General features: G+C 40.4%; 1 protein-coding gene across 1 annotated transcript; it reads right to left on the bottom strand.

The window, feature by feature from the left end:
* Positions 1 to 2,896: 2,896 nt before the first annotated feature.
* On the bottom strand, positions 2,897 to 16,766 carry slc25a33 (solute carrier family 25 member 33). The gene is made up of 7 exons (XM_054791646.1): positions 16,543 to 16,766; positions 13,029 to 13,202; positions 8,201 to 8,278; positions 5,520 to 5,620; positions 5,269 to 5,335; positions 4,300 to 4,580; positions 2,897 to 4,219 (listed from the first exon to the last, which is right to left on the bottom strand). Exons 1-7 carry the CDS (start codon positions 16,581 to 16,583, stop codon positions 4,020 to 4,022), a joined length of 942 nt encoding a protein of 313 aa, XP_054647621.1. The 5' UTR covers positions 16,584 to 16,766; the 3' UTR covers positions 2,897 to 4,019.
* Between the last annotated feature and the right edge of the window lie 539 nt (positions 16,767 to 17,305).

The raw sequence follows: 17,305 nt of genomic DNA, 5'->3' as shown, positions 1-17,305 counted from the left end.
AAGACATAAGTGGGAAGCTATGTGGAAAAAACAAGACTGGACCACAGCACTGACTTGTTTACACAGTTTAGAAGAACCACCTAAAAGCACACCAAGGTTTTTTACATATGGTTGACAGTATGAAGATAATGGGCCAAGTGCACTGTCCACACCATCTAAAAGAGCTGGATTGCTAAAAATAAGAATTTCTGTTTTTCTCATTTAGCTGAAGGAAGTTGAAAGACATCCACTGCTTCATATCCTTAAGAGAGTTCAACAGAACAGAAAAGGAGTCTGAATCTGATTTCAAAGGGAGATAGATTTGCAGACCATCTGCAAAACAATGGAATATAACATTGTATTTTGAAATAATTGAGCCCAAAGGCAACATATACAGTGCAAACAAGGCTGGGCCCGAAATGGAGCCTTGAGGCACACCACAATCAAGACTAGCCACTTTTGAATTAAAGTGGACCATAGTGACAGAAAATGATCTTCCAGATAAACTGAAACCACTGGAGAACAGTTCCTTTAAGACGTACACATAGGTCCAAACATGACAGGAGAATATGATGGTCCACTGTATTAAGTTTAACAATAAAAAGGCAGCAGAGCTGCCAGAATCTGTAGTTAAAGAAAGATCATTAAAAACCCTTAAAAGAACAGTCTCAGTGCTATGCTGCGATTTTAAAACCTGATAGATTTTTTTCAGAAATGTCATTAGTATTAAGGTAATCCTGTAACTGAGAGTGTACAACTTTCTCTAACACCTCGGAAAGAAAGAGGAGCTTAGAGGTTGGCCTATAATTGGACAGAATATTGGGGTCCAAATTGTGCTTTTTAATGAGTGACTGCACTATAGCCTGTTTAAAGCATGGAGGGACACAGCCTGAAGCAAGAGGGGCATTCATTAGCCTCAGAATATAAGGCCCTATGGTAATAAAAACATGTTTTAGCAGATTAGGTGGGAGACAATCCTAAGGGCAGTATGACGATTTCACATCATGAACCACCTGTGATAATTCCTTCAAAGAAACAGGCTCAAATTGCTCCAAAACAGCTGAACACACAGGAGGTCAACAACAGAAGATATTAGGACAGAGGACCTAATTGCTGAAACCTTGTCAGTGAAAAACACCATAAACTGGTCACAGATGCTTGAAGAAGGCACCATGCCAACATTTTCACAGGGTTTCACAATGCGATTAAGCACATTAAAAAGAACATGAGGCCTGTAGCTATTAACAGACACAAGAACTGAGTCTTTGCAGTCTTGACCGTTGCTGACCGTTTGCTGGTAATTAGCGAAGCATTGTCTTAATATATGCAAGTACACATGCGACCTATACTTCTTCAGCGCGTCTGCATTCTCGTCTGAAAAGGCGTGTGCTCTTGTTCAGCCACGGCTCAGACGCAACTTTAGTGCGCTTAATCCTGAGGAGCACAATCAAGTCCAGGATATCAGTACAAGTTGAGTTAAAATGATCAGCCAACTCTCCTGCCTCCATTGCTCAGGCAACCGATTGGAGGTGTGGCTGCATTGTGGTCGGTGGCAGTTGTGGCGGCAAGTCCCGAACCTGATGGTAAACACCAGAGGTCAGGGCTGCCGTCAAGCTGAAGAAGGAGTCCTATCGAGCATGAATGGCTTGTGGGACTCCTGAAGCAGCTGACAGGTACAAGCAGGCCAAGCGGCACGCGGCTTTGGCGGTGGTCGCAGCAAAAAAAAAGTATGGGAAGAGTTCGGTGAGACCATGGGCGCGACTTTCAGTTGGCCTCGAAGAGGTTCTGGCAAACCTCAGAAAGGGGAAGCAGTGCTCGGTCCACACTGTTTACAGTGGGGACGGAAGCCTGCTGACCTCGACTGAGGATATAGTCGGACGGTGGAAGGAATACTTTGAGGCCCTTCTCAATTCCTGTGGTGGCGCACTACTACGTGGCATTTGGTCCTTGTACAACCGGAGCAGGAGCCTGGTTCGCATTGCCAGCAGTAAGTCGAGCCTGTTTCCGGTGAACGTTGGCCTCCCCCAAGGCTGCCCTTTGTCATGGCCTCATCGGGCTGTGACCTTCAGCGTTTACTGGGGCATGTCTGCAGCTGAGTGTGAAGCTTCTGAGATGAGACTTAGCACCTCCAAATCCGAGGCCATTGTTCTCAGTCGGAAAAGGATGGATTGCTCCCTCCGGGTTGAGAGTGAGGTCCTGCCCCAGGTGGAGGAGATCAAGTATCTCAGAGACTTGTTCACGAGGGAAGGTTGCAGCGTGAGGTCGACAGGCAGATCGTTGCAGCGTCTGCAGTAATGCGGTCGCTGTACCGGACCGTCGTGGTGAAGAGAGAGCTGAGCCAAAAGGTAAAACTCTCAATTTACCGGTTGAGCTACGTATGCTCCTACCGTCACCTGCGGTTATGAGATTTGGGTTGTGACCAAAAGAACAAGATCGCGGATACAAGCGGCTGAAATGAGTTTCACCCGTAGGGTGACTGGACTCACCCTAAGAGATAGAGTGAGGAGCTCGGTCATCTGGGAGGGGCTCAGAGTAGACTACTAGCTGCTACTCTTTAATGGTGGGCAGGGATTCTTCTAAAGATGTTTAAAATTCTGTGAGAATGTACTGAGGATCTTATACGGTATGTCATTGCACTGGATTCAGAAGAAAGTCAACTTTCATACTGTATTTGGGCCTTTCCTTATGAGCACTACTATTATTGCACATTGTTATGCTTGTGTACAGAAATCCAAAAAGCCAAACATGTCCCGTAGGGTACATTGTGAGCATCTACGACCACGCATTTCTAGTTATAAAGATAGTTGGGACATTTTAGTACTTTAGTTTTTGGTTTTTTTTTACATTTACATTTGTACCCAATTACTTTTGTGAAATCAACTTTTTTTTTTAACCAAACCAGGAAATCCAAGCGAAGTCAAAGTCTTCCCATTTAATGACTCACGCAAAACATACATTTGTCAGGTTAATGAGTTGTCAGTTCATCTCATAGTGCACCTATGAGTTTCCTTTTTATTCCAGTGTTTACTCTTCTCATTTGCAACAAGGCTTTCCAGTAAATTCTTCCTTTCATTTTTCCATGACCTAACTCATCATACCTTCATTTCTGAATCATCGTGAGCATAGCAAATTCTGTATTATCATTCCCCACACAACTGCTGACAGGGATCCAATTTCCAAACATGCTGTGATGTTTATAGCAATAAACACAACAAACACAAACCTGTATAACACTGGACATATGCCCAGTCATCACAAACATTCACTGTTCCGATCCACAGTTTAGACATTTCCTACAGAGCATTATCTTCTACTACTATCTACTTTAGAACAGGCAGATTTGTGTTAGAAGACGAAACACTGTCATTTACTCACCGAATGTCTTGACGCATTTTATTGATCCACTGGTCAAATAAGCATCAAACTTCTCATATTATAAAATAAAATATGACATCATTCTTTTTCACAAAAAACCTTAGAGGTAAGCATGTATGCTTATATATTAAAGAAAAATATTATACAGTTCTCAGTTATTCTAACTTCAAAACAAGCATAATGGATATGTGAAAATTAAACACAAGTTCCCCAAAAAGGGCAGTGTCGTCATTAAAAAGTCAGAAACAGCGCTATGACTAGCACTTGAACTCAATCCTTTCCCTTCATAAGGATAACTACACGAGTCAACATCCCCTTTCTCATGTAAGATGGTACGGTTAGCACTGATAATAAAATGAAAATGACACTAAATTAAACATAAAACAATTGAGTTAACTTAACACAAGTCCTCTGAGAAGATGACCATTTTTTTCACAGGTTAGCAAAGTTTCTTGTTCTATTTCGATAAAGTCTTAACAAGCATTCTGTAAAATAAGATCTTTGTAGCTCTTTGGATAAGTGGCTTCAGTTCCAATATAGAAGTCTCTCTCTGGCACCACGCTAAACAAAATAATTGTGATGCATTTTCAAATGGTTTCTTTTTTTTATGTCCAGTGACGTTGTGGCGCTCGCCGGGAAAAGCCCCAAATTAACTACCAGCCCTTTTACTTGGAGTCTCCCAGTAGATGCACAATGAGTTCATATGTGGAAAGGACGATGGCTGTGTTGGGGATTTGTTTAATTAGCTGTGGAATGAGTCCTCTATAAAAAGCTGCATAGCCCTCCTCCAAAGCTATTAACCTCCCAGTCTGGAAGAAACGCTTGTACTTGCTGCCTTCCTCACGCAGTCTTGTCCGAATGACCTCTGTGGAGACAAAACATATGTTTTTATTAGTCTATTACTAAATAAACATGGCAGGAGATTTGAGTGGTACAAATGTTTACCATGTGGGTACGCTATACAGGATGCACAGCCCTTTGAGAAGGCAGCAGCCATCATCAAGCTTAGAAAGTCAGACGCTCCTTTCTCCTTTTCACTGTTTGGGGAAGCCAGTTGGTATTCAGCCAGGCGTTTCTTGAGCGACTCATAGATGAGAAAGCAGATCATTGTCTCAGAGATGCCAGCATAAGATGCAGTGAGGCCACGGTAGAAGCCCCGGACACCCTCTGTTTTGTAAACATGGCGGGCGCACTGCAAGGCATTCATCTTCTTTTCTCCTCTGGCTCTGAAAAGACAAGTGTGTTTTAGTCACTGACAATATCACTAGCGGGGGTGCACTGGTACATTTATTTGTAATCAGATTTTTTCGTACGCAACATTTGTGGATACTTTCATCACATTGTTTAAGTGAGGCATGAAATGAAACATTTTTGTTATTGGACTACAAAATACTGTAGTTTTAAAATATTAAAAACAGCAAGTGAATGATTTAAAGTATAAAAGTTAAAACAGTAAGCCTTGATTTCACAATAAGTAATTCAAGTAAGGTGTAAGGGACACAATTGTTATCTTTTATTTATAATTAAAAGGAGCTGTCAATCTGTAATCTTGAAATGATATTAACAGTGGTAATGCTGTGGCCCACAAAGACAGGGTGTTTTTTTGGAGATGAATGAGTAACAAGAATAACAGTCACAGTGGTTTGCTAGAAGTTCTTTGAGACTTTTCATCCCTCCCCCCGGTGTACATATGTAAATATAGACTCTTCTTCTGCACAGTGTCTGCGTCACTGTTGTGTATTTATGGACAGGGATCACAAGCTCAGTGTCACGCAGTGACTGGCCCAAGGACAGTGAGGTGGCTGTGATTAAGTTCTGTTGTATACGCCACTGACTTCCTGCTCATAAAAACTCTGAAATGATTGTAGAACACAAGCGCACGAACAGAGCAGGTGAACTTCAGGGCATACTCACTTTCTCTCCAGCTGCATCCTGGTCTTCACCATCCAGATAGGGTTCATCAGAGAGTTTGTCACAAAAGCTGAAGCACAAAGAAAAGTTTATTCTACAATGCACATGAATGTTTGCAGATAGGAAAGGATGGAAAATGTATCATTTCCACCACAACATGATATATGATGCATAAATAACATCTCATCGGCAGGCTGTTGGATTACATTACATGTCTGTTGTGCTGTGTGTGTTAATATATGCTTTGTGCTCACCTGCAACCCCTGCAGAGGACATGTGCACAGAGCCACTATTGGGAACCAACAGCCCATTGAAGAGCTCTTTGGATTTGGAATACGCAGCAAAGTAAATAGCTCTGAAACACAAGAGAACAAACTGGTTAGAACACCACACAGAAGTTGCTGGAAAGATTAGCACGAGCACATTTTCAATCCGGGAATCTGTGAATGTTGTTCATAGTTGCTGTGTCATTCATTAGGTTAGTGATTGTCCACAGCGTGTATCCGGAGTGGGTTTGCCTGCACCTTGCTTTGCTTCTGGAACACACAGTCACCACACCAGAATGGGCTGAATAAGCACTGGGAACCACTGTGGCCAAAAGAGCTGGTCTGAATGGGAGCATTTCCAAGTTGGCTAGTGGATCAGGGAGGTGATAGCATGACTGACTGGGCAAAGGATCACGATGCAGCTATTCATTAACCAAGGAAGGGGAAAGTAACCCCATGAGTGTTTTCAGCTAACAGTGTCAAAGTCCAATCAATGTTTTGTTGTGAGCGTATTAAGGCATTTATGGTTATACTACTGTGGTAGATTGTTTCACTTAAACTATAGCAAAACCTAAATAAAGACTATCAGTATCAGACAAATGGAATAAAAAAAAATCAACTAGCTTGGGCTTAAAATCACATTTTGTGTTTTGACAAGATTAGCAAATGATCATTTAAGTTTCTACGCTGCATCTGGGACTTTATATATTCGTAAATTAAAACAGCTCTTCTGAGAAAATACAACCCTTCAAGTGTGGAATGTATATTTTAGTTGGTTAGTGTCGAGTCTTTGCACAATTGGGGAAAACAAAGAACTTCTGCTTTTCAGTACAACAACATCTCCTTGTGCGTAATCACTGATTTATGCACCGACTGGCTGGTGACATTGCCACATAGATCAACTTTGTGCAACAAAAAATACAACCCCTGGCAAAAATTATGGAATCACCAGTCTCGGAGGATGTTCATTCAGTTGTTTAAATTTGTAGAAAAAAAGCAGATCACAGACATGACACAAAACTAAAGTCATTTCAAATGGCAACTTTCTGGCTTTAAGAAACACTAAAAGAAATCAAGAAAAAAAGATGTGGTGGTCAGTAACAGTTACTTTTTTAGACCAATCAGAGGGAAAAAATTATGGAATCACTCAATTCTGAGGAAAAAATTATGGAATCATGAAAAAAACAACAACCAAAGAATACTTCAACACACCACTAGTACTTTGTTGCACCACCTCTGGCTTTTATAACAGCTCGCAGTCTCAGAGGCATGGACTTAATGAGTGACAAACAGTACTCTTCATCAATCTGGCTCCAACTTTCTCTGATTGCTTTTGCCAGATCAGCTTTGCAGGTTGGACCATTTTCTTCAACTTCCACCACAGATTTTCAATTGGATTGAGATCCGGACTATTTGCAGGCCAAGACATTGACCTTATGTGTCTTTCTTCAAGGAATGTTTTCACAGTTTTTGCTCTATGGCAAGATGCATTATCATCCTGAAAAATGATTTCATCATCCCCAAACGCCCTTTCAATTGATGGGATAAGAAAAGTGTCCAAAATGTCAACGTAAACTTGTGCATTTATTGAAGATGTAATGACAGCCATCTCCCCAGTGCCTTTACCTGACATGCAGCCCCATATCATCAATGACTGTGGAAATGTGCATGTTTTCTTCAGGCAGTCGTCTTCATAAATCTCATTGGAACGGCACCAAACAAAAGTTCCAGCATCATCACCTTGCCCAATGCAGATTCGCGATTCATCACTGAATATGACTTTCATCCAGTCATCCACAGTCCACGACTGCTTTTCCTTAGCCCATTGTAACCTTGTTTTTTTCTGTTTAGGTGTTAATGATGGCTTTCGTTTAGCTTTCCTGGATGTAAATCCCATTTCCTTTAGGCGGTTTCTTACAGTTCGGTCACAGACGTTGACTCCAGTTTCCTCCCATTTGTTCCTTATTCGTTTTGCTGTGCATTTTCTGTTTTCAAGACATATTGCTTTAAGTTTTCTGTCTTGACGCTTTGATGTCTTCCTTGATCTACCAGTATGCTTGCCTTTAACAACCTTCCCATGTTGTTTGTACTTGGTCCAGATTTTAGACACAGCTGACTGTGAACAACCAACATCTTTTGCAACATTGCGTGATGATTTACCTTCTTTAAGAAGTTTGATAATCCTCTCCTTTGTTTCAATTGACATCTCTTGTGTTGGAGCCATGATTCATGTCAGTCTACTTGGTGCAACAGCTCTCCAAGGTGTGATCACTCCTGTTTAACTGCAGACTAACGAGCAGATCTAATCTGATGCAGATATTAGTTTTGGGAATGTAAATTTACAGGGTGATTCCGTAATTTTTTCCTCAGAATTGAGTGATTCCGTAATTTTTTCCCTCTGATTGGTCTAAAAAAGTAACTGTTACTGACTACCACACCTTTTTTTCTTGATTTCTTTTAGTGTTTCTTAAAGCCAGAAAGTTGCCATTTGAAATGACTTTAGTTTTGTGTCATGTCTGTGATCTGCTTTTTTTCTACAAATTTAAACAACTGAATGAACATCCTCCGAGAGTGGTGATTCCATAATTTTTGCCAGGGGTTGTACAATATGTAAACATTGCAGAAAGAAACAATAAACTCAAATGTGTAGTGTCAACTTTTTTCTTTACCTTGAGGGAGCCACGCCAACAAGATTTGGCCCCAGACCCCGGAAAAGGGATCTCGGTCCCTCTTTCTCTAGGATTGATCTGAAAGAAATACAAAACAACCATTCATTCCTTCATTTTCTATCCTGTAGCCGTCATTAACACTTAAAAAGTGTACTCACATTGGGCTGTTTCAGCCATACTATGTGCTCACGCATGAGCAAGCAGCTTTGATTTTATGCATCGCGTCTTGTTTTCCTATTTACAGTGGAACCTTGGTTAGCGTATACCCCAGTTACCATATTTTTGGGTTTGTGTAAAAAAAAAATATGCAAAAATGTTGCCCCGGTTAGCGTACAACAGGGGTCGGGAACCTTTTTGGCTCAGAGAGCCATGTATTTCCATGAGAGCCATGAGATAATATTTTTTAACACTGAATACAACTAAATGCCTGTATTTTTAAGCAAGACCAACAATTTTAGAATATACTAAGACTCCAAATTTATTATTTTTATTAACATTGTTATACCGAAGCTATCCAATAATAAATGACATACTTCTTCCCATTAATGGGACTCCATATCATTCTTTCTTTTTGGCATCTTTTTCCTCCCAAGGGTTTGCTCTGCAGAATTAGCTAGCTGACTGTTTGATTAAAGGGGGGAAGTTTACTTCTTGACCTCTCAATCACCCGGGTAGTCTAGCACATTATCCAATAATCAAGTTTTGGCGTCTGAAAATATAGGAAGGACAGTTGGCAGTGGCACTGGCCACCCGCACTGCAGTAGAAAATGGATGGATGGATTTAAATGCATAAAATAATTTGATATTTTGAACGTTATTTTTAACACTGTGATTCCTGTAATGTTTTCCTTTAAAATGTCAGCTAAGAAAATGTTCAAATCAATTTTATTGTGTTAAGAAATGTCTGAGGTCTGGATGCAGTCATCAAAAGAGTCACATCTGGCTCCCTCTGTGGTTCCCTACCCCTGGCGTACAATATAGCGTGCCTCTTTCATGTCAGGTTAATAGACTGCCTGAGTCTACATGGTGTTTGTAACTTGGGGTGTCCCGACACAACTTGTTCACTTCCGATACGATACCGATATTGCAGCCTTGAATATCGGCCGATACCTATATTCAACTGATATCAAAACAAATCATCTTTACTTTTATTACTTATTTTGTAGTGTGGAACGTTAAAAAAGGTTTGATCAAGTGGCATTACTCAAAACAAACAGAACAATAGTCTACAACAGTAGGTATGAAAACTCACCCTTTTACTTTATGCATGCGGGGTATAGTTTTATCCACAATGTAGTGGCGGCTCGGCATAAGATAGCAAGGTTCAAGGTTCTCAATGGAGAGCTTAAACCCAACATTACTCACCACCGACAGGGCTCGCTCTTTTCTGTTATTGCTAATGACTTTTTGACATCCCGTGGGAGTTTCCCATGTGATGCCGCTTCATGTGACATGTGAGGCTTGTCGTATTAAAATTTCCCCAGTTCTGTGCCACCATGGGAAACTTGTGCATGACAAGTTGTGCACTGAACTGCAACGTCTTTTTACTGCAACACGGCTAACATCACTCCTGCTTCTTGCTAATTTGTTATCACGCTAGCAAATACTGTTATGATCACATGGGCTCTATCCGGTCGCTGCTGGATAGACGTGCTGGGGAGGAGTCTGGAATCGACTGCTTGTATCGGAGTGGCCATATCAGAGATTTGAGACGCAGCCCGATATAATTCAAATTTGGTTTTTTTTTGCTTATTTTTTTTTAATTTTTTTTCCAATATCAATATCAGCTCAGGACATCCCTATTTGTAACGTATTTTTATAACAAAACATCCCTGTTAGCAACATTTTACCATAAAAACCAGAACCGGAAGTCATTATTCCCCAGCTTTGTTGGCCATCTATGACGTCATCAGCGGTTTACTCTGTGGTTCTTTGCTAACAGTTACACCACAAGTCTTTGCTTTTCTTATTGATCATGGCGGAAAAATAACAGTGATAAAAAAGGTGAGAAATACTATTGAATTTGGTTGGGCAACAAATTAATGATGCTAACTGTTGGGGGTGTTGCAAGATTAAAACGTGACGAGATTTCTCGTTCAGAAAAAAACAAAAACAGTCTTGCGATAACTTCATTAATTTATCATACGATAAATGAAAATGAACTTGATTATTTTGCTGGCCTCCATATACAGTATTGCCAGGTGCATGCATGTCTGTTTTCCTCTTCTCGTCTCCAAACAGGTAGGAAAGAGATTCACTTTGTGCTTGTTTTCAGCCCCTGGGTGCGCTTGCTCCATGAAGCAAAGGCTTGAACGAAGTGAGCCCTCTTGTCAGTCATACAGTCTCTTTGACCTCTGTAAGAGGAGGCGGGGTCACTATCTGAGCAGACAAGAGTGAGGCGAGCCCATCGACACGGACGAGCCAGTAATTCGACTTTGTCCAAAAGTGGTGGCAACAAAAAGGAAACCCAACGAACTTCCCCACAGCAAACATAACCACAGACTCATTTTTTCCAAGGGGAAGAACTACACATGTAGATGCAGAGCCTTCGTACGGACAGTCAAAGTGCACTTAAAGTGTGTATAAAGTGTGTAAATGGGTGCCACTAAACATTTCAAAAGGCACCTGCATTTTTGTGACTCTGTTAAATTAAGTCTGTTTGTCCAGTTATATATTTTTTTCATTCTACTTAAAAATGTTAAAATCTCGTCTCATCCTCATGGGCCCAATCTCATGTATCGTCTCATCTTGTGAGTTGGGTGTCACGCCTACTAACACCAGTTCCACTGTATTTCTATTGTGCAAGGTGGCTTTTAGGATTAATAACGGGAGTAGCACTCTCATTAATTATATGACACATCTACAAACACATGCACACACAGTCTAGTGTGAGTGTTCTTACTGATGAGTGTACAGTACATGTTAAAATACATATACACACATTTATGGAATGGAATCCTGATCTATTTATGGAATGGATATTAAAGCACACAGCTGAAAAGATTCCCAGTGTTACATAAGACGCGTTCACTTGAGACAGACCCTCCGCCCCGTGCAAGCAATTGGCTCGTCAGGCACCAACCCCTCACTATCAGTCTGTGAGCATGTGACCTTCATTACTCAGATGACTGGGAGTTTAGGGTAGTCAGAAGCAGTCTGTTTTGGTTTCTGTAACGCGCACATAGTAAGTGTACTGTGTGCCTCCAGCAGCCCATGTAAGTTAACCCATCAAATGTCCCACCGTTACAACTATTTTTTTTAACAGCTAGATGAAAAAGACGCCAATAATAAATGGGGGTCACTGGCTTGTTGTTTATGGCTGACAAGTGATACTACTGTATGTTTTATTTGGAGTACAGTCGTCCCTCGCTACATCATGGTCCGAACGTCGCTCCTTCGCTATTGCGGTTTTTCAAAAGTTAATAAATGACGACTGTTTTGTGATTGGCCACAGCCTATTATTAGTCTCTAAAATGCATATTTAAGTAAATATTCTTGGCCTAAATTTAGCATTTTCAAGCATAAAAATTTTATAAATACCTATGTTCTACTGCTGATTACTAAAGAACGGAAAAGGTAGAAACAAAGTTTTTTTTTCTGATGAAAGATGAAAGCCTAATCTTTCCTTTGGTAGGTTCCATGTTCCATAGCCATAGAACACAATATTCTGTGTGTTTTGAAAGATCAGTCAAAATTGTCTACAATGGCCAGTACTAAAGAGGTTGTCTTTTGAGTGAATGAGTTAACATTGTTACGCCGGTTGAACTACCTTACTGGCGCATTGACACTTTGCCACACCACACCAGCTAGCTACACCACACACTCACTTCCAAGTGCAGTTTTCCTTTAAATGGCTTATTTCATGCGCTTATATATACTTGTACTATACTGGATAATCTGAGTGTAAAGGTGACTATAGGGGTGTTATTTTATGTCTAGAGGGCTCTAATAAAAAAAGCCTATGTAGAAGGTCGTATATGGGTTTTTCTATGCTGTAACAAAAAAAAAAATTTGATTTATAAAGAAGAAATCCTACTTCGCGGAAATTCACTTACAGCGGTCGGGTCTGGAAACAATTAACTGCGATAAACGTGGGATTACTGTACTATAAAAACACAAGTCAACAAAAACTATGGCAACACCTAAAATGCTTAATCAATGTGTTCTATTGAGAATACTTTATCATCTCTTTAGGTGTCTAGCATTTGCAGCCATAGCTAAGAGCATTGCAGACTGGTTAACTTTGCAACCCTAATCATCTGGGTGTAATTCAAAACTGCTGCAGCAGCAAGCTCAAACATTTCCCTTGAAACCTCCAGAGCTGTTTCTAGTCTTCCCAGTCTAAACAGCCTCATAAAAAGGCCTGTGTCCATGAACACCACTTAAGAACGACTCTTTGGCGCTGAAAATGGCGTCTGGTGGAAAATCTGGGTCTGTGTCATGCCTTGCAGCTGTTTAGGAACGCTAAGCAAGACCAGTACAGTGTATTTAATCCTGCTTTATGTGGGACAGGATTATGAGATTACTTTACATATGTATCGTGGACAAACATGAAAAAAACGGCATCGAAGTCATTACACAACTATGCTAATTAGTTATTCTGAATATATATGCATTTTAATACCATGAGCCATGCCTAAACACAAATTATATTCTTGCAGCATCCACCATATAATTCCAAAAGTCTGCGGCTAACAATTAGAGCTATCCAAGCGAGGCAGTCAGTCACACCAACTGTGATAATATCATGTTCCCACTTTGACAACTGCACATGCCTCCACGAAAAATGAAGCACGAGGTGATACGAGTTTGCCTGACAAATACGTACCGTAAGACTTGCACCAGCCCAGGCGTAACAGTCCCTGGTCGGATAACACCGGTTCCACTGAGGGTGCCGAGCTGGACCTGGAAAACGGGCCGCAGGGTAAGACCAGACGACTGCAGACGTGTCTTTAACACCTCTAGAGGGCAGGTCACAATGGCGCCCACTGTACCACTACATCTGCAAAATGATCACACAATAAATTAAGACTATTTAGTCAGCATGTTCAATCACAATTTGATATACTGTGGAACCCTATATCAAACTCCCTTGAGGTGCATCTCAATAAATTAGATTATCTTGGAAAAGTTAATATATGTATGTAGTTCGATTCGAAAACTGAAATTCTTTATATCGTAAAGATAAGGTATTTAAGTAGTTCAATTCAATAACTGAAATTACTTTTAAATTAACCACATACAGCGAAATATTTCCAGAATATATTCCATTTCGTTCTCATTTTGATGATTATAGCATACAGCTACTGTAATAAAAATCCCAAATTCAATATATCATAAATATGGTCAAATAGTTGAATATTGTAAATGCTATGAGCAACTGCTTAAACTTCCTGAGCCTTTAATACACACTGCAGAGTATTTTAGTTAAAATCCAATAGTACATACCAAAAAAATGCGACTTGTAAATGTCAACGCAAACACACGCGGTGCTGTGTGTTTTCGGAAGTAAAAATGGCCCCAATTCGTGGTTTCAGTCCTCGTGCATTTGTGTCAATTTCAAGGATTTTGTAATAACAGACTCAACATTTTCTTAACCAAATTATTTTGCATAGGAAAATAAGGAAGAGGGCAGGACTTTTGGCTATGGCAGGTTCCCCAAATCCTGGACAGCAAACACTCCTTTCGATGAGGTATAGGTCGCATATTTGCGACCCGGATGTTCAGACTGCAGTAGCAGCGGATACATATAGGATTTCTATCCACATACAAAAGAGGCCTGGGCCGCATTTGAAAAAAATCAGAATTGTACTGTTCATACTGACATGATAAAATCAGATAGAGGTCACATATGAGCAAAGGAAATCAGAACTGAATGTAGCCTTAGTCAGAACTGAACTCCTGAAATGGCATAAGATTTGCACAATACTCTTATTTATTGAGATGCACCTGTACAATTCCAAATTCGACAAAAATTGGATGGAGAAATATGCAGCTAATCCCACCGAAGTTTGGAGTTTCAACTGCCTTCAAGCAAGACATCAGCATACTTGGTGAGATGAGACCTCAGTTCAGTGAGCATCAAAAATTAACTCACTTTTTCCTGGGCTTTTTTGCACTTACTACTAAAAAGGGAGCAGGGAGCAGAATTCAAGTATACAGTTTAGTAGTAACTGCAAATTGCAAAACAGTAATGCAGTAATACAGCTAAATATTGTCCTTTTCAACTATAGTATAAGTATAACGTATAAAGGCATCATGTCTTTGCCTAAATATACGACAGTCAGTTCATGCCATCGTTTGCTTTTTTTGTCATAAGGAAGGCCATGAGCAAAAGCGTTTTGTATTTTTGACTGGGTAAGTGTAGACGTGCTCGCTGACTCTCTCACGCTTCATGACAAACTTTTCGTACTCAACTCTGTTTGCGCTTGAGATGGTAGAACAAATTTGTTGTGTTTCTATATTCTACTATCACCATTGCTTTGCAAACTTTGCATATTATGGTCTCTTGCTCCACTTCTGCTCTCTCAAAACCAAACCACTCCCATATTACAGAGGTACCTCCCCGTTTAGCAACAATTTCTTTGTCTATTGCCTCCGCTTCTCCTCCGCTTGCAGCCATGCTCATTTTCTGTCTTTTGTTTTCTCTGCTCTGTTTTTCTCCGCCACTGCTGAACCATGCTGTGATACACGAAAAGCGCCAATGCGTCAATACAGTGCGCCGCGGCACGCAGACTTAAGAAAAACACATCATTAACTCTGCTTTTTTTCATTTCAAATTATCATTTGTACCGGTATAAGTCATTTTCTTATCATTGGAGGAATTTGTACAGGTATATAAAAATGATCGCCCAACCCTAGTCCAACATCCGCGCTGTCGTGTCACTTGTTATTAAAGTTAAGAATGTTTTATTTTGAGTATTGATTATTATTTATAGCGGTTCATTCTTTTTACACTTGTGTGACAAGAATGCTAAAAAGTGGGATGCGTATACCCTTTATTGCATTACACCTTATGGTGGTTTTACACTTCAGAATTTTTTTTTATGTATTATAGTGGTTTACTTCGTTATACACTTATACAATAATGCTAAACATGAGATGTATGCGACCATTTCTGCACATCATTCATCATTAGTGGTTTAATGCTTTATTTAAATAAGTTATAAGTTAAACAATTTTACACACCACTCATGCATTGTCAACATTTGCTATTAATTGGTTGACAACATAATTTCATGCACTTGACCCATGCGTCAACTAGTCTTACATATGTTTACAGTAAATATCATGTAGCGCAGCAACTATTGTGAGCACGAAGAAAGTTTGTTCACTGTACGATCATGAAAGACAATATTTAATTATGGCCTAATATATATCAACGCATGTCATTTCCATGTTATTTTTTTTTTTTTTGGGGGGGGGGGGGGGGGGGGGGTAGCAATATGTATATCAATATATTGTAAATATAGTTGACTGATGTGTCGGATCCTGCATTACAGGCACTACCAAAGGGGTCCTGATGTTTTTTCAAGGGGAAAATGGCGTCATTTTAACTAGGCATCTGTTAACGCATGGTGTGTCACCTCGCCGTGACACCGAAAATGCCTTTTTAGGATCTGCAAGTGAGCTTTCATTAATGACGTTAAGGCGCTTGACATCACTAGCATCAGTAAAGGTGATGGCAAACTGCCGTACGGATTACGTAACACTGCAAGACAGAACTACCACGGTGACAAGGAGCGACTAGCAAACCGCTAGCTTGAATAAAATAAAAATTACAATGTTCATTTAACGTGGTATTTCATGTTGGTTTATATTTAATTGTTCGTTAAAGCAATATGACATTAACTTAATTACACTGGTATACTGATCGATCAAGCATAATGCTAACATTAGCAAGCTAACACGCAAACATCCGCGAGGATGTAACGTGGTTCCTTATCATTCTAATATGATATGTTGCCGGCCGGGTGAATCAACGGTACGTGACAATATCACTTTCATAATTAGTCTAAGGAGTAATAAAACCCGGTGACAATATTTATGAGGTAAAATACACCGGTAGAGTATGAAAGGACTAGTCAGAACGTTAGTGTTGAAATGCTAACGCCAGCTAGCTAGGCTAGCTTGCCTCTTTTGTACGATGTGAGGGTCGGCGCGGTTCGAATGCAGACTGACGTCCCGGAACCGATTGAATTACGCTGCAGTAATTTTAGTTAACTGTTATGAAAATGTGATGTTAAACGGTTAGTTTTTGGTATTAAAGAAGACTGTAAAGCCATCATTTAACAAAAGTTGGACATTTTCCAATAGAAGGCAGCGATGCTACGATGACTTACCCCCCAGCAAAGAGATGCAGCAGCGTGTCTTTCTGTGCCATCTTCCTTTTCTCGTTTTTGTTTTTTCAAACAGTGACCATATTAAACTGATATATGTAATTAAACTAATAGATCTAGACCGATATCGCGTTCCACAATGTTCAGCATTTCAATGTCTCTTGACTGCCTTTGAGCCAGCAGGGCGGAGCTGTCACCAAGGTTGAGGCTGAACTGGTGACTGCTGAGGAGGCGTAACCCTCGATGACGTCAGTGGGCCGGACGAGGGTGTTGTCTATGACGTACACTTACGTCCACGTGCTCGGCGCTCTGTGTCTTGACCTGTTGAAGTTTTTGCTTTGTTGTTGATGCAAACAAATGTGAAAAAACAGCACGAAGTCAATCAAGTGTTGTGAAATTGGCAAGAGAAGCGGGGTGTAAGAAACAAAACTACACATAGGTTGGAGTCATCTTGAATGTTTATTATATTGATCCATCCAATTTTCTATACTGCGTGGCCTCATGATTGCGGAAAGCTGGAGCCTACCCCAGCTAATTTTGTGCTATAGACGAGGTACACTCTGGACTATTCTCAGCCTCCAATTAACCTACCTTGCATGTTTTCGGGATGTGGGAGGAAGCTGGTGTAACCCATAGAAAACCCATGCAAGCACGAGGAGAAAATGCAAACAGCACACAAATTTCCTCATGGATATTAGAACCCCAATCTCCAGACTGTGAGTCCACCGTGTGGCCCCTTATCAATCCATAAGTCACTTAATAACCC

The sequence above is a fragment of the Dunckerocampus dactyliophorus genome, chromosome 1, assembly GCF_027744805.1.
Source record: "Dunckerocampus dactyliophorus isolate RoL2022-P2 chromosome 1, RoL_Ddac_1.1, whole genome shotgun sequence".
Classification (NCBI taxonomy): Eukaryota; Metazoa; Chordata; class Actinopteri; order Syngnathiformes; family Syngnathidae; genus Dunckerocampus; species Dunckerocampus dactyliophorus.
This window is presented reverse-complemented; position numbering and strand designations above follow the sequence as displayed.